At 52.9% G+C, this 17,854-nt stretch overlaps 1 protein-coding gene across 10 annotated transcripts in view; it reads left to right on the plus strand.

Moving 5' to 3' along the window:
- The window catches only part of LOC131759290 (proline-rich protein 5-like), a 214,089-nt gene that overhangs the window by 113,870 nt on the left and 82,365 nt on the right, over positions 1 to 17,854 (plus strand). For 8 of the 10 annotated variants that reach the window (XM_067036994.1, XM_067036998.1, XM_067036999.1 and 5 more), the window contains 4 exons: positions 37 to 94; positions 5,426 to 5,517; positions 9,181 to 9,321; positions 13,492 to 13,618. In XM_067036994.1, the coding sequence (XP_066893095.1) occupies positions 37 to 94; positions 5,426 to 5,517; positions 9,181 to 9,321; positions 13,492 to 13,618 (418 nt within the window). Of the gene's footprint in view, positions 1 to 36; positions 95 to 5,425; positions 5,518 to 9,180; positions 9,322 to 13,491; positions 13,619 to 15,132; positions 15,450 to 17,854 lie in introns of those variants that run through there. The other 2 variants (XM_067037001.1, XM_067036996.1) reach the window with 2 other exon arrangements.

Genomic DNA, 17,854 nt, shown 5'->3' on the forward strand with positions numbered 1-17,854 from the left:
AGCCCAACTCTTGTGTCCTTTGTTCTCTTTCGGCAGAACCAGCTTCTAGCAAAAGGACTGCTGTTTGTGGAGGAGAAGATCAAGCTGTGTGAAGGCAAGTACAAGGCAGCCCCCGGCCGGCGGGCCTCTGACTCAGCCTCTGCTGCCTGGAGAGCTGGAACGCTTCTGTCCGAGAGAGGCAGGCTGCAAGCGCGTGCACCGCCCCGGCTGCCCCTTCTCCAGCCAGCGGGCAGCATTTCCGCCTGAGTCAGCCACACCCAGCAGTGCAAGTCAGACTGGGTTTGGGGAACTGAGGGGGAATTAGGGTGGCCTCTTTGGAGACCCCGTCAAGGGGGGTTTTCATGGGATGCATGCTGGTGGTCTCCTTTGAAGGGACAACTTACACTGCAGATCCTGCCGCGCCGTTCCCCCTGGTTTGATCCAGGCTATTTCCTTTCGGGCTTTGTATAATACTGTTGCTTGAGGTGGTGCATGGCGGGAGGCCAACGCACTTGAGGGACAGGGGTGATTTAATGAACAGAGAAACATTTCCCAGCCTTAAAAAGATGTTAGAGTCGGGCTTCCCTGGTGGCGCAGTGGTTGAGAGTCCGCCTGCCGGTGCAGGGGACGCGGGTTCGTGCCCCGGTCCGGGAAGATCCCACGTGCCGCGGAGCGGCTGGGCCCGTGAGCCGTGGCCGCTGAGCCTGCGCGTCCGGAGCCTGTGCTCCACAACGGGAGAGGCCGCAGCGGTGAGAGGCCCGCGTACCGCAAACAAAAAAAAAAAAAAAAAAAAAAAGATGTTAGAGTCAAGCTGACAGGACAGAAAGGCACTGAGTGGATCTGGGAGGTGGCCAAACGCAAGGGTCCGCGGACCGCGTGACTCCACCTAGGCTGATCTCAGCTCCCATCGCTGTGGATCCCGATGCAGCTTACCACCTACTTCTTGGGTGACTTTTGGCAAGCTTCTCGTTTCTTTGAGCCTTGTTTTTTTTTTGTTTGTTTGTTTGTTTTAATTATTTATTTATTTATGGCTGTGTTGGGTCTCCGTCTCTGTGCGAGGGCTTTCTCCAGTTGTGGCAAGCGGGGGCCACTCTTCATCGCGGTGCGCGGGCCTCTCACTATCGCGGCCTCTCGTTGCGGAGCATGGTCTTTGTGGCACGCGTGCTCAGTAGTTGTGGCTCACGGGCTCCAGACGCGCAGGCTCAGTAATTGTGGCTCACGGGCCCAGTTGCTCCGCGGCACGTGGGATCTTCCCAGGGCTCGAACCCGTGTCCCCTGCATCGGCAGGCAGGTTCTCAACCACTGCGCCACCAGGGAAGCCCTGAGCCTTGGTTTTTTAAAATAATTTAAAAAATGATAAAATGGGACTAGGGATCGTAGGGAGTATAACTGGCATAGCTCCATACCTGGCACACAGTAGGTAAGCAAACTGGTTCCTTCTTTTTCTTCCTATTCCAGCCTAGAGCCCTCCATCTGTAGGTCACGTTTACTTCTAGATTCACACTTATCAGGCAGTAGGTCATTCGTTTTTTCTTCTCCTTCCCTGGGAGAGACACTTGTGTCCAGTGAAGTGTCTCCTGGAAAGACAAAGTCGGAAGAAAAATGGGACATTGACACTGGAAGGTCCCAGCACACAGTGAGTGCTCACCAAACCTTTGGAAAATGAGAGCTTTGAAATGAACCTCTGTCTATTCAAGAATTGACTGAACCTGCAGCCTTGTTTCCCTCAAATGCAACTACGTTGAGATTTTTTTCAACCTTAAGAGATACCAGTAACCCGAGGCCTTATTTTTGAGTGACTGGCTTTGACAAGAGCTTCGTGGCCCTTTTGCATGTCGGAGTGAGGCTAGTACACCAGTGTGGAAGGCGGCCGCCTGCCCGGTCTTTGGCCACATCGTAGCAGGTCATTTGGAGTTATTCCGTGCTCCTGGAAGTGCGGAAGGCCAGAATCATGAAAGAGATGCTGAGCAAAACCAGAGCGTCAGGGACCCTTAAAAGGGAAAGTGGACTGTCTGTCATCCAAGTGACACTTAACATAGCTACGTTCAGAGTGCAGACTCAGGCGCAGAGCTAGACGGGATAAACAAAGGGCGTCCACGGTTGGTTCTGTGTTTCTGCCCCAAAGCGTGACTAGAGAGCAGTGGGCCGGGATGTTCTTGCTGGGTCCCTTCTTGTCCTGGGGTCTGGGTGGCAAGGTTCTTTCTGCACAGTGAAGGGGCAGGTGGGAGCCTGTAAGGGTCTTTCACATCTTTAAACAGAACATCTCTACTTTTTCATTTTGTGTGTTATAACTCCAAGAAAGATTTTATTTGGATAAAAGGATTCTTTTGCTATAGAATAGAGTTTTGGATGCATCCTATCACTGATCAACCTTCACTTTATTGACCCGGCTTGTACACATCCACTCTGTCTGACAGCTGCAGAAGGGACAGAGGTAGCCCCTCATTATATGGTGCTCTTCCGTGGACAGAATATGCCTTGTTACTTTGCGTAATCTTTTCTAGAGCTTTAGTGACCTTGGCTTTAAAGAAGTTTCTCATACCTATTCTATATACCTCTGGTGATCTAAACTTCTATGGCAGCTAGAGGACAGTTTTTATAGGACAGTCATCTAGAACCTCCCATCCAAACCCCTTTCATCTTTGCAGGGGGCTAAGGCCTTGACTTGTGGGCTGTTCTTGGAGATGGAGTCACCTCCTTCCTTTCACTCTTTCTTCCCAGGGTTACTCTGTTTTGTTAGCCTGTGTCTCTCTGATGTTCTTCTCCGAACACTTGCCAAAACCTCCACTCCTCTCTGAAGTTTGCAGCGGGCGGTTAGAGCCAGGTTCCCAGGAGAGGCGCCTTCCTGCTGCCAGGTTGAAGGATGCCTGCATTGCTGATGAGTATTGCATCTTGGAGGGGAAGGGGAGCAAGTAGGCACCAGCCCCGAGGAGCAGGCTTCTCTGTCACTTCCTTCCAGTCCGGAGGGCCTCTGCTTGTCTTTGTGATGGCGGAAGACTTAGGATAAGGGCCATCGGTAAAGGAGCTGGCATAGCCTTTTCTCCTTTGAGATACACTCTCCGGGTGTTGGGATTCACCTTGGTTTTAGGCACCAGGATGCCCGAACATTTCAGAGCATCCTCTTGACTTCCTGACCTCTTCCCTGCAGTGAACTAGCCTACCTTTGAAAAGAGAATGGTGATTGATGCATGCATTCAGACATTTATTATCTACTTTTGTTTGTTTGTTTTTTTTTTTGGCTGCGTTGGGTCTTCATTGCTGTGCGCGGGCTTTCTTTAGTTGCGGCGAGCAGGGGCTACTCTTTGTTGCAGTGAGTGGGCTTCTCATTGTAGTGGCTTCTCTTGTTGCAGAGCATGGGCTGTAGGCGCACAGGCTTCAGTAGTTGTGGCATACGGGCTCAGTAGTTGTGGATCACTGGCTCGAGAGTGCAGGCTCAGTAGTTGTGGCGCACGGGCTTAGTTGCCCTGTGGCGTGCGAGATCATTCCGGACCAGGGCTCGAACCCGTATACCCCGCATTGGCAGGCGGATTCTTAACCACTGCACCGCCAGGGAAGTCCCTGATGATCTACTGTTTACCAGGTACTTTGCTAGGTGCTGGGGACACAGTGGTGAACAAAACTTCATAGGATTACAGGTCCTCGAGGCCCTCACTACCTGGTAGTGGAGACAGGTATTAATCAAATCACCATCAGATATAAAACCCCAAACTGGGACAAGTACTAAGAATACAATCCATAATAGGGGGATTTGGCCAGTGGGGGAGACTTTCTTGTGGAAGTAATGCTGGAGTTGAAAATACTAAGATAAACAGATGTACGTTAGGCCAAGAGAGGAGAGCGAGAACAGTCTAGCCAAAGGAACTAGCACGTGCAAAGGTCCTGTGGCATGGAGGGGGCATGGTGAGCGTGAGGGGCTGAAATAAAAGTCACATACAAGGGGAACACGGAAGAGGATGAAGACACAGAAGAAGGAAGCAGACTCTCCCCAGCCAGGTTGTCTGTGCTGTGGTTTCTTTATCTAAGAGCAAAGGAAAGTGTTGGAGCTCGCTATTAAGTCCTGCTCTGTCCTATCCCATATTTGGGTTAAGAGGTAACCTCCTTTGACTCAGCAGCCCTAGTATCTGCAAAAACCTATGCGCTTAATACTTGCCATTCGTTCATTTAAAGATTTCCAAACGTTGATTTACTGATGTGTCTGGCTAAGTGCTAGAAATAGAATGGTGAGCAGGACAGACAGGGCTGGGGCCCTCACTCCCATTCCAGTGGAGGAGACAGAGAAAGAAGTAAATGAGCGATTCCAACAATGCGTAATTAGCACACAGTGAGGGAAAGTACAGGGTGCTGTGGATTTGCATTTCTCTCCAGTGTATTTCACTCTGACCTTTCAAAATCTGCACAGCTTTGGCCCTGCTAGCTGCTAGTCACGCCCTCGTTCTGTTTTCTTTCCCAGACACTGCTTTTGTTGTCCATTAAATTAATAGATGGACAACACTGAATGAATCTTTCAAGATCAGTTCAGTGGAACTGGCCGTGCATTGCCAGATGCACCTCTCAGGGTCTAATCTTGGCTGACCCAGTTTCCCTGCCTCAGCTGAGCAGAGATAGTGCCCAGTCAGCTCTGTTATCTAGGTCATTAAACAGCAGCCACCGTGCAGGCTCTGCTCGGCCAGCGCCTGCCTTTCCTGCAGGTGCAAAGTCCCTAGGGGAACAGCCTTCTGGTGGCACTGGGTGACCTATGTCCATCTAGCCTGGGGCTGGAGCTTGGCCAGGGCTCGGGCTTCCTGATCTGGGGGATGAGGGTAGGCATAGCATCAGGAGGTGGGTCCCGTGTTTTGCAGGTGACTGTTCAGAGAATAATGCCCTGCCGGTTACAGTGGGTGGAGGTGATAGTTTCTAAGCCTTCTTTCCGTCTCTCTCAAGTGACAGCTCAAATCTAGACCGAAAAGCCAGTGTCTTAGTGATTATGAAAAACAAAATAATTCATAACCATGCACATGATCTTTCTGGATTATATGGGCAAGATCACGGTTTCTGGAATCCCAGCTTGGCTTTCTGCCTGTGTGACTTTGAGCCCAGATACCTGGCCTGTCTGAGCTGTAAAATGGGGTAATAGTGTCTACTCATGAGATAGCTTATAGATCAATAATCTAGCACAGGGCCTGATAATGTTGTAACCATTCTCGTGACGATAGCAGTGCTTTTCAAAATTCAGCTCCCTTTTCTGGATTAAGGGAGAGAAGGCATATTTGCATATTTTTGGTCGTGTTTTCCCATCCAATCCCATGTTTACTGTAGTAACACTTCTGGGTCAAAAGTAGGTAATGAGCTTCCTCTCACGACCGTCCCATGCTCCATTTGACGTGGAACTGTCTCCTGGCCTCTCCTGCAAGTAATGACCAAGTTCTTTTCTTTCTTTCTCCCCTCCCATCTTCTCGCCCTCATGTAGGTGAAAATCGCATTGAGGTTCTGGCTGAAGTCTGGGACCACTTCTTCACTGAGACTCTCCCCACCCTGCAGGCAATATTCTATCCAGTTCAGGTCAGTCTTACTGGGGGACGTCCTCCTGCCGGTCTGGGCAGTCTGTCTTATTCCTTGGCCTTTGCCCCCTGGGGCCTGCCAGCGAATGGGGGAAAACCAGGGGATTGGGTGCTGCCTGAGCTGGCTCAGGACCTCGGACATCTTTGGAAGGCCTCTCTGTTCTATACTCAGCATCTAACCTCAAGCAACCAACAGTGCCTGCATACCCAGCAATTTGTAGGCGTTCTCTTCCCCCTTGGTTCTGAGTATGTCTGTATATTCTTGGAGTGGTTTGTTTCTTCTTACCTTTCAGAAGTAGGGAAGATGGGGGAAGGAGACTTTTTCTTTCCTTTTCTTTCTTTTCTCCACCCCCTTCTTTGAAGCACGATTTTCCGGCTTGTTTTCTGTGGCTCCCAAATTGAGGGAAAGGGACAATGTTCCTTGCCCTTAGTAAGGGATTCCTGAATACGAGAAGGCCCGTGATGTCGCAGAAAGAACTGGGGACCTGGAATCAGTAGCTGGGTTTGGGCAAACTCATTTCCTGCTTCCAGGCACAGCTCTGTTTCACCTCCTGCAGAATGAGGGATTGAGAGTAAAACCGAGTATGCTTCTTACTCTGTGAGCTCAGCTCATTCTACCACATGCGTTGGTTTCCCTCCACCTTCCTGAAGGGGCGCATAGCAGGACTGGTCAGTGCCTGGTCAGAACGGACAGCCGCTCAGGCAGACGGACCAATAAATATTCTTCTCCAAAATATATGTCTCTGTCATACGCTTATGCTGCTATGTGCTCATGAGCGCCTCTCCCACTGCGGTTAAGACATCGTATCTAATCAGGTTTGTTGAAGTGCGGGCACAGGCGCTGCAGTAATACAGCCATTAGCAAAGGTGGGAGTTACCTTGTACCAGAGGTAAGGGCCCACGTGCTTCGTTTGCTCTGAGTGGTATTTTACAGGAAGTTGGAATTCTTTTAAACGCATGTCACATATTTTAAAATTGGGAGGTTATGCCTTCAGAGTCTGGTCCTCGGTTCAGGTTTGCCCCTAACGATTCCAGTAGAAGGGTCTGGCCCGCATCACACTCCTTTCATCTCGTCCTCAGCTCCACCCTGCACCCCTGGGGGAGGATTCGGAGCATTTATGTGGATGGTTCACTCCCTGTATCCACAGACTTCTCCCTTCACTGCAATACTCACTCCTCGGCCAACAGTGGGCCTTAAGAAGACACACCAGGGAGGTAGGGTTGCCAGATTTTGCAACTCAAAATACAGGATGCTGAGCTAAATTTCAGATAAACACTGAATAATGCAGTATTGGGGATATACTTATGCTAAAAAACGATTCAAATTTCACTGGACAGCCTCTGCTTTTGGCAGCCCTACTGGAGAGGGGGTGTAGACCTAGGTCCCCCTTAGGACCACTTGGGCAGGGAACTCCAAGGTGCGGATACCCAAATGGATGTAGGATGGTGGGGGAGGGATCTGAGTGGGCGTGGCCCCATACAGTCATTGGAGGGCCAAGAGGGGGCCCTCTTAGCCTCACATCCAGGCAGGAGCCCAGTTGCATGAGTCTGAGGATGATACTGTCCCGCTTCTCTTGAAAAAGTCTAAGATCTGTGGCCAGAGTTGCTATTGCACCTGTCTGCCCCCCCCCTCCCCCGTTTCCCAAGTGCTGCCGCTGGTCCAGACGCCCCACTTTGAGAAGCCCTGAGTTAGGGACTCTCACTCCTGGTGGTAACACCCCCAGAGGTGTCTGTTAGTCCGGCGGGTCCTCCTCACCACTCGCCGTGTAAGTGTCTGTGTGAGACCTGCTTCCTCACTGCACAAGGCGTTTGTGTGCCCGCTGTGTTCACGGCTGTGGAACCCTGCCTGCCTTTTTCTGTCTCGTGAAGCGAAAGGAGTCCTGGCGATGAAGCGCGGGCACAGGTACCTATGAGACGGAAAGTCAGTGCCGAGTGCTGGGCTGTGGTGCAAAGAACAGAAACTGTAGGACCTTTGGGAAAAGGGGGGGGGGCACTGACATTGGAGGTGGCTGGGGAAGGCAGTCAAGGAGGGGTTAAGCTGAGCCTGTGAAGCGTGGGGGGCGTGTATCTCTTGGGACTCCAGGGTAGGGGGATATGCGGGGATGGCAAAATCACTCTTGCCCGTGTTTCTGTGAAACCCTAAGGGGTTGCAGGAAGTGCAAAACTTCCTTAGACCTTGGTCAACTTGAGGGATGGGACGCTATGTCGTCTTCGGGATGATACCCTAGTGATACCTCGCCTCTGCCAAGGAGATTTTTGTTGTGTGCTGTATGTACGTATATGTGCAAAGGAGAGTCCAGGAAATGGGCCCTCCTTTTCCCTTTCTGTTTTGGGAAACTTTAGGAGCTCTAAAATCAAATAGTTGAAGTTTGAGATCCAGCTGTATCTCGGGTAAATTCCTGTCACTCTGGGTGCAGGGCTTTTCATCCGTGGAGCGGCTTTTAGAGTAGTATCTATCCCAGAGGTGGTCGTGAGGATTACATCTAGGATATTGAGAGTCAAGGCTGGCGCATGGTCAGAGCTTAGTAAGCGTCGGCTCTTAACGAAGATTAGTTACTGTTTTCAGCCTCTGCCCCCAGCCTACACGGTTGAACAAGTCCCTTTCTTCTACTTTCCCAGTGATTTTTCTTCCTATGTTTCTTGCATTTGCAGAAGAGTCTAACAGGTCCTCTGTTTCCTTCTTTGCCTGGCATATGATAGGCGAGCAAGCATTGGATGGGTGAAGCCGAGGAAGCAGCCTTCGCTGTAGGGAGGCGCTGTTGACCTTCCCTCTCATTTCTCCTCATCTTCCTCCTTCCTGGCCACTAGCAACAGCCCCCACCGTGTGTGTCTTGCGTCACCGTTGGGTCATCCAGGCAGGTTGAGTGACACCTTATCTGAAGTATAATTGATTTACAATACTAGTTTACAATAGAGTACAGCATAGTGATTCAGTGTTTTTATAGATTATACTCCATTTCAAGTTATTATAAAATATTGGCTATATTCCCTGTGCTGTACAATATATCCTGGTAGCTTATTTATTTTATACCTAGTTGTTTGTACCTCTCCATCCCCTACCCCTGTGTTACCCCTGCCCTCTTCCCTCTCCCCACTGGTAACCACTACTTTGTTCTCTGTATCTATGAGTCCATTTCTGTTTTGTTATATTCATTAGTTTGTTTTATGTTTTAGATTTACACATATAAGTGATAAGGTACAACATTTGTCTTTATCTGTCTGACTTATTTCACTAAGTGTAACACCCTCCAGTTTCATCCAAGTTGTTACAAATGGCAAAATTTCATTCCTTTTTATGGCTGAGTAGTATTCCTTTGTGCATGTGTGTGTGTGTGTGTGTATTTATGTACACACACCACACCTTCTTTATCCAGTGATCTGTCTATGACGTTTAGGTTGTGTTCACATCTTGGCTGTTGTAAATAATGGTGCTATGGACACTGGGGTGCATGGATCTTTTCGAATCAGCGAGTCACACCTCATCGTCAATGAAGCTTTTGTTCTGAAGGACTGGGGCCACTTGTTTTGACTGTTTGACAGCCCGCCGGGCCTTGTAGACACCTCGTTCCCCCACAGCCATCCATTTGTTTTGCTGGCCCCCACGTGATTGGTGGCAGATCCTGCCAGATCTCTTGACCTCCCGACGCTGCTTCTCTCCTGCCAGGGCCAGGAGCTGACCATCCGCCAGATCTCCCTGCTGGGCTTCCGTGACCTGGTCCTGCTGAAGGTGCAGCTGCGTGACTTGCCGCTGCTGGCCCAGCCCCAGCTGCCCTCGTCCGTCGTCCAGATGTTGCTCATCCTGCAGGTGAGGCCGGGCGGAGACAGCGCCGCAGGTTGCGGGGGAAAAAGGGCCCTGTGGCCAGAGCACCTGGCTCAGTTTAGCGTCCTTTAGTGTCATCGCTCGCGTTCCAGTTCATTTGTCCACTTGCTGTGTGTCCACTGTGCACCGTCAAGGTCCCTGGCGCTGTGCTGGGATCCCGGCAGGGGCAAGAGCGGCTCTGTCCCGTCCTTCAAGGAGTGGACACCCTTCTCCCCCATCCTGTCATGTCAGGGAGCCTCGACTTGTAAGTTACGACCAGAACCCACTGCATCCCAGCTCAAGCCAGACCAGGAACCCACAGGAAAGGTCCTCAGGGGCTACAGCCACAAGTGAGACCACGTCAGGCCACAAAGCTGCCAGCCTCTCTCCACTTACTGGTCTCTACTCCTATCTGGTCCACCTGGCTTCTCTCTGACGCTGCCTCTCCTGACCCTCTTGGACTTGGTCCATCCCTCCCTCCCTCCCTCCCTCCCTCTCTCTCCCCCCCCCCCCCCCTGCAGAGTTGCATTCAGTGCTTTGGTTTTCACCGACACACGTGGCATCCCACGGCTTGCATGTTTCCACCAAGAGATGAGCCATGTGGCTGCCTAGCACCTCTTAATCCCTATTCTAAAGCAACGATAGGAAGGTGAGCTAACCCTGGCTGGGTCCCGGCTACCTGCCAGGCATGGGCCGAGCACTTGAAGCGTGTTGCTTTCTGAATCAAATAATCCAAACCTTATGAGCTGGACACTATTGTTAGTGCCATGTTACAGATGAGGAGACTGAAACCCAGGAAGTGTGTGTGTTTGCCTGAGGTCCCGCAGCACGAGGTAGCGAGATTTAGAACTGTGCACACTCAGGGGAAAGACCGATCGGCCCAGCTCGGGCTACGTGACTCCCTTCTGCGCAATTGGTTGTGACCTTCAGTAGGATCACATAGAATAGTCATGGCCTCCGGGAGCCCAGTTCTATGGATAGGGGTGCACAGTTCCAAGAAACAAGGCTTGTGGCCTAAGGACATCCCCCAAAAGGTGGCTGCTGTGCCTCTCCAACCTCGGTACCAAGTTCAGATGCCGCAGCCTCAGCTCTGAGCCCGTGCTCAGGGAAGAGAGTTTCATTCTTGGTCAGGCTGGTGAGGATCCCTGGCTGCCGTCTCGGTAGGGGTGGAACGTCAGCTGTGGAACCCCCCATCTCTCCCTCCCCACCAGCTGCGGTTTTCTTCCGGTTCTCTAGCTGGGCCGTCGTTCTGGGCCTTCTTCTCCTCTCCTGAGGTCAGAGAGGAGGAAGAGTTCCCTAACAGAACGAGGGGGGCTGTCATTGGCTAGAATACCAGGTCAAGTATTTTTATGAAAAGGAAGGAGAAGGAATGGGGATAGAAAAGTATGCGTATGCAGCTCAGGTCTGGGAAGCATAAAATAGGGCTTGGGTCCTGAAGAAGGAGTCTAGAAAAGGAGGCCTTTGGGATTCGGAGAGGAAGGTTAGGAAAGGAAAGTTGGGCTTCCACACTTCCGTTGCCATTTATATTCTGGGAAGTCGGGCAAGGAAACAGTCTCTGTTTTCCCATTTCACAGATGAGATGAAGGTTCAGAGAGGTAGGCAAACTAACTCAAGGTCACGTACTGATTTGTAAGAGAGCTGGATTTGTCACCCATTCTCCAGCTCTTGCTCTTTGTACCTTCCCACCTAGCCTCTCCCGGCTACCACTGCCTCCCCTCCCGCAGTCTCCCAGGGTACTTGGAGATGCCCCATGAGCTTCTGAGATGGTCTCTTTCACACAGGACATTTGGCATTTCCCCGAGGGCCTCCTGGGACTGGTTCCCTGGTCCGTGTCCTTCTACACTCTGGGAGCTAGGAAGCCAGAGGCAGGAGTGCGACAGTGACAAAGGCAGGTTTTCCCCAGTCCACGTCCAGCTCCTTGGGAGGCAGGGGCGGCAGCTTCTGGATCTGAATGGAACGTGCAGGTTGTACCGCCCTGGGACCGTTCCCGCTGCAGGAAATTTAGGCCCTGGTAGTTAGAATTGCTCTGCTCTCCCTGGGCCCCTACTTTCCACAGCGCCATGAGATCTGGGGCTGGTTGTTTCCTGCCTAACTCATAAGGAGAAAAGAGCCATTTCTCAGGCCATCTCTCCCTTTTCCAGTGCTTCTCCAAAATGTCCCGGAACAAACCCCTCCCTCCCCAAAATATACAAGGGGTTCAAACTTCCCTGCTGTGGGCCACGAGCTCCTGTCCTTAGGCTGTCCAGGAAGAGGCTGAACCAGAGATTTTGACCACTGTGGAGATCTGCTTCCCCCTGGCAGGGGCGGACAGGTCTGAGACCATCCTAGAATGGTCCCTTCCTCGGGGACCTGCCAAGCCAAGCAGGTGTGCTCCCCGCCGGGCCGGCCCCCGGGGCCCCCAGTCTCAGCAGGGCCCCGTGCTTGGTTTAATTCTCTCCTGTCGCCATTGGGAAACGCTTCACGATGTGTGAACCAGGAGCCGCACGTTTTCCTCTTGCACTGGGCCTTGCACATACGTAGGCTGTCCAGCAGCCAGGCCAAGGGCTGAGGGCAGCTCCCTCCTAGAGGGCCGTGTGCAAGTCAAGGTCTCAGCCCAGGGAGAAAACCATCCAGCTCCGAATCAATGCATTTGTTAGTTAAGCATTTTCTTGCCGCCTCCTTCCTCTCTTCCTTATTCTGTCTTCCCTCTCTGTTTAGTGCTTAGGAATTGTAGAGGGGGAGAGGCTTAGGGAGAGAAGGCAGAAGAGAAATATCAAGGCATTAAAAAAATGAGAAAAAAAAGTCTCCTCGGCTCTGAAACCCAACCAAGGTGGTTTTGGGGCTGAAACTGGTCTACTTTTGAGGCCGGGGGTGGGGTGGGTCTCTGGGGGCCTGAATAAGGCTCCCCTCCCGTTCGGGCAGATTTGTGTGTGAAGCATCTTATTTCCGCTGCTGGCCTTTCCCAATGCTTCAGCTCCCGCTAAGCAGTATCGGAACCCGGGGGCGTGAAAAACCACCGAGTCGTCTCCCCTTCGTCACCCCCTTCAAGCGCCAGGCAGCCCCACTTGCATTTTCTCTTCATTTCTTTTCCAAGCCCTTCCCAGCCCTAACTCCCAAGTCCCCTGCACCGTAGACCCTCCTCAGCCTCCTCTGTGTTTCTTTAAGCTTCCCCCTCCCTGCCACCACCCCCAGCCCCCTCCTTCTCCCGGTGATGGAGCTCACGAGGGACCACGTCAGCCAGTTTCCTTGGGGGCTTGCACCTCACCCCGCGATCTCCAGCCTGTAGGACTGGCCCCTCCCGCCTCATGGCCCAGCCTGCAAAACTCCAGTGCAGTGGAGAGTTTTCACTTTTCAAGTGAGGGTGATAGAAAATCGATTCCGTGTTGCGGATTTGATGGGACAACGCTTTGGGATGAGCATAGCGCCCGCAGAGCCTTGTCTCTGCTCCCTTGCGGCCCCTCAACGTGGGCATGTGGCTTCCAGGCCTTTCCAGTGAGAAACTGAATCCCCTTGGAGTTTGCTGCTTTTCTAGAGAACCTTGGGGACTTTCTGGCTCCTTTTGGCTCTGAGGACCCCTGTCGCGCTGGGCTTTTGCACTGATCCTTCATCTTGGTGCTAAATGTGTGTCTAGTTCCACAGTGACACTCCCTTTCTTCTACTGCTCTGGACTTCTCCATATTCTGTCCCCCTTTCTTTTCTAGCTAGTTAACAAGGGGCAGTAAGAGGGGCTTGGAGCCAGACAGCGTGTGTTCCAGACCCAGGTTTTTGCCACTTTCCAGCTGTGTCTCCCTGGGCAACTTACATGAGCTCCCTGGGTCTTACTTTCCTCGTGTGTAAAAGGCAGCCGATGAGGGTGTCGGAAGGCCTCTGCGCCTGTGCGCCAGGTGTGAAACAGTCATTATGACAGTGAGGGTGGGAACCATTCAGACCTCAGCCCTGGAGCTGGGGTGGGGCCAGGTCCCAAGGGCCCTGCTTCGGGGCGGGGTCCAACCGCAGAGGCCACGGGCGCCCTGCCCTCCGTGTGCAGCAGCGACCATCACCGCCACCCATGACAAGTGCCTGAGGCTTCAGTCCTGGCTGTCCTTCCTTTCAGCCACAAGGGTGCGGCCTGCCTTGAACATAGTAGGAGGGCAGTCAGAATCCGCTGGCCATCGTGACTTTGACTGACCTTTGTCTCTCTTGGGTGTTTATTTCCAGAGTGTTCACGAGCCCACAGGCCCGAGCGAGGGTTATTTGCAGCTGGAGGAGCTGGTGAAGCAGGTGGTTTCTCCTTTCCTCGGCATCAGCGAGGACCGCGGCGTCTCAGGCCCCACGTACACGCTGGGTAAGGGGCACGGCTCTCAAGCTGCCAGGAGCCTCCGTGGCAGTGGTGCCAGCTACGTTTTCCCGAGCCCCGATTATACGCCAAGCCCTTTGCTTCCCACGTGGGTCGTGCAAATCTCTGCGTGTCCGTCGCTCATGTTTCCCGCTGGCCTGTGTCTCAGTAACCTCCCCTCTTGGCAGTTCCTCCCAAGGCACTGTTGCCATATGTCCGTGGTGGCGCTTGGTTGGTCCGCATCTTTGATCGGTGGCTTTGATCTTTTTCGGTGTCTGTGATGTTAATTTTCCTGTATCTCATACCAGAAACTGCCTTACTGCGCCCCATCCGCCCAGGAGTGGAGAAACCACCAGTTACGAATTTCCCTTTGAAAGCAGCTCAGAATGTAAAGCCAGCTCATTGTGTGTGTGGCTGGAGATACAGCTGCTGGCTGCCCACTGCATTTCTATAGTTACCGCCAGGGCCTTCACACCAAGGACAGGGGCTCCTGGCCTGGGGGACAGATCCCGTTATGGCCTTTTTCAGTGGCTGTAAAGCTAGCATTCAGGCTCTGTACTAGTCACTCTGGCGAATCTAGAGATGAATTGGGTCTGTTCCTTCTCTCAGTGAGACCATATGGGAAAACAGCTACAGAATATCATAAAAGATATGGCTCAGTTACCCTCTGAAATGAAAATCCCCCAAATGCATGAACCTTTTGTGGTTCTATCTCCAGCATCCAGAATGGTGCCTGGCATACAGTAGCACTCAAAAAAATATATATGTTAGATGGATGGGCGGGGTCTGTACCTGGGGCTGGAGTGACCAGCACCCGTAGACAGGTGCAGAGGTGGAAAGGGAGTCCCCACATTTGGAACCATTTGCCCCCTCTTCTTGCTTGAATGGAGACCTAGCTGAGCTTCAAAGAAAAGCAGGGAGGAGCAGCCTCCAGCAGGCTTCCCGCCCCTTCCTGGGCCTCAGGACTGCAGGAAAAAGGCAGGGCCGGCCGCAGCGTTCAGGCCCCCTTTATGCTTCTCTGCAGACACCAGTATAACCACAGCCACCACAGATCCGAGGGTGCTGGCCCGAGCCTGGTCCTCCACACTCCCTCCTTCTCTCCCTCCCTCCCTCATTCCACCCGGCTGAAGGAAAACAGTCCCCTGCCCTCCCTGTGAGGAGGCCTGGGCGCCACCTTCCTGCTTTGGCCCGGCAACTGGCCCCCGAGTTTTTCGGGCAGGTGTCAAGATGCCAGCGGGTTAGCCAGGCCGTGGCGCGGACCCCACCATCTGCTGGGCCTAGAGCCGGGAACAAGAATAGATTTGGAAGTTTATTCAGTGAGGACTTGCTCTAAGAAGGGATACCTTCAACTTTTCGGCTATAATAAGACTAAAACATACTTTCATCAAATTATAAACCAAAGGCCTGAGGTTTTATTCTTATACCAAGGACAGTCCTTTTCTCTGGGGCGTTGTCACTGTAGGGGCAGAGAGGGAAGGAAATGACCTTCTTTTGATTATTTTTTTATTATATTATTATTTCAGCAAATGTGTACTGAGACCCTGTCCCTGGCACCTTGTGAGGCACTGCAGGCGTATCTGTGACAAAACTGACCCATCCCTGCCCTCTGGGATGCAGGGTCTGGTGAGGAAGTCACAAGCAATAGATGATGACTCATCAGTGTACGAGTGCTCTGAGTGGGGAAGTCCAGGGCCCATGGCAGGAGGACTTCACCTGGACTGGGAAATCAGGGAGGACTCCCTGGAGGAAGTGGTATCTGCAATGGGACCTGGAGGATGAATATAAGTTAGCTGAGTAAACGGCAAAGGAAGACTGTCTCAGGCAAAGGGAAGGATCTTTGGGAGGGTTTTGGAGTTGTGGGGAGGAGGGCGGGGAGCAGGAGGGTGAAGCTTTGGAGGAACTGAGAGGGCCTTAGAGTTGTAGAGTGGCTGATGGCAGGGGAAACCCCGGGACACAGACCACATCCTGCGCACTGTGCGGGTGGGCTGGATACCACCTTCCCACGCACAGGGGAGGCAAATGAAGGTCGAGGTCGCTTGGCTATCGGAGACAGGCTTCCAAAGCCTCGAGCTCTTTGCACTTTGCCAGCTTTTCCCCACACTCCACGCGCACCTCACCCACCCCGTCAACTCCTCGGAGGTGACGGATTTCACTGAGGGGCAGCGGAGGAGCTGGTCCTTCCCTCTCAGTTGTTGACTGAAAAAAATATACAACCTGAAAGTTGAGAATTACGTTTTAGTCGACGGACAAACTGAGGACTTAAGTGCAGAAGACAGCCTCTCAGAGAGCTCTGAGGGACCGTTCCAAGGAGGTAAGGGAGGAGCCAGGATATGTAGAAGTTTTTGCAACAAAGACCAGGTAGTCAGAACATTGGAAGAATACTGTTAAAGAAAACCAGGCGTCTCAAGTCAGTGAATTTAGTGCTTTTCTGCATATGGGAAGATGCAAGAGTCAGGGCTCACTGCAATCATCCCTTTGATGCCCCCCTTAACTCTCTGGGGCCAGTGTCCTGCTCTTCTCCGTCCTGCGTCCCCTCTGGGGGCAGCCTCTGTGGCGGATGGCTTGACGGCCACAACCGCTTTGTTTACTGACGCGCCAGGCAACATCCTTTGTCCGCACGCTCCTTAGCCCAAGAGGTACCTGAGGCCGACATGTCATCCCGAACCCCTGGATACCAAAAGGCTAACAAGTCCGCGAAGGTGCCCTTCCTTATCGAGGACACCCCTTTCTAGATAAAGAGAGGAGTCTCCGGGCCTCAGTCAGCTGGAGGCAATGACATTTCTCCTGCCTGTTGAAGAGGCAGCTGCCTGTTATGACGACCGGCTGGGGTGAAGGCTGAGGAGATGCAGTGGACGTGAGAGGTCCCTGGGCCTTCGGCGGGGCTTTGCCACATCCGCTCTGGGCCTGACTCGGTGGGAGGGGTCGAGGGCAGCTGGGACTGTCGTCTCCAAAGCCACCCCTTATCAAATGCTCGTCACTTTCCAGGCCCTGAGCAAGGGCTTGGCATGCAATCACTGCTCTCGTGGCCTCAGACTCGGCGTTGGGAAGAGACGTTCCCCGGGTCGCGTGGGGTAGGTGAGCAGAGCCAGAGAAGTGGTTTTCCAGGGGGCTTCCCACTGCACCCACGTGCCCACGCAGGTTGATGTGGGGACTCAAGGGCAGGCCCTCTCCTGCCGGCCAGGCCGATGGGTCTGAGAGTTAAGCCTCACCCTGCGGATGCGCAAGGCTCGCTTCAGAGAGAAAAGATGAGTCCAAGGCCGTGGTGGAGCGAGTGTGTGTGTGTGTGTGAGTGTGTGTGTGTGAGTGTGAGTGTGTGAGTGTGAGTGTGTGAGTGTGAGTGTGTGTGTGAGTGTGTGTGACTGTGTGTGTGAGTGTGTGTGAGTGTGTGTGAGTGTGTGTGACTGTGTGTGTGAGTGTGTGTGAGTGTGTGTGAGTGTGTGTGAGTGTGTGAGTGTGAGTGTGTGAGTGTGTGTGTGAGTGTGTGTGTGAGTGTGTGTGTGTGAGTGTGTGTGTGTGAGTGTGTGTGTGTGTGTGTGTGTGTGTGTGTGTGTGTGTCCTCCCTGCCAAAGCTGTCACTTTTCTCGGGCAGATGCAGTGTGGGAATGAGAAGGAAGATAATGAAATCTTTAAAAAAACCAAGAAAACAAAAACAACCAGGCTGATTTGTCAGAGGCCAGGCCCGTGTTTCTACCCTTCTGGTTTCCCAAGTTTCCAGGCTGCTGCCCTGGCCTGGGTGGGGCACGGTTTCTCCCACATGGAAGCCTGGCCTCCCACCCATGTCTCCCCATTGTGGCCTCCCTCAGGGCGAGGGCCCTTTTCCTCGACTGTAACTCGTCTCTGTGGCCAGTAGGCATTCATGGGCTTTCGGGTGCCGGGGCCTGAAGAGGGACGCCCGGCGTGGACGTGGTGGGCAGGGGTCACAATGCCTGCCTTATGGGGGCTGCACCGGTGGGGCCCAGCGGGCGAGCCTGGGAGATCAAAGGCCTGGGAACTGAGTCCCCGTGAAAGGACCGCCTCCTCCAGGCTTTGCTTCTCTCTGGGGGCTTGAAAGGAGCTGCCATGTCTGGCTCCGGAGCGGGGGGATGAATGCCAGGGCTCAGCGGGGAGTGAGGGGGGAACAAAGGCTCCCCTCGCGCTACCCCACCCCATGTAACAGGCGGGAGGAGGCCGGGCCCAGCCCCTCTCCCTGCTCCAAGGGCCCCCTTGCAGGGGAGGGACCAGTGTTTAGGCCCCAGGGGAGATCCA

This window comes from Kogia breviceps, chromosome 7 (genome assembly GCF_026419965.1).
Source record: "Kogia breviceps isolate mKogBre1 chromosome 7, mKogBre1 haplotype 1, whole genome shotgun sequence".
NCBI lineage: Eukaryota > Metazoa > Chordata > Mammalia > Artiodactyla > Physeteridae > Kogia > Kogia breviceps.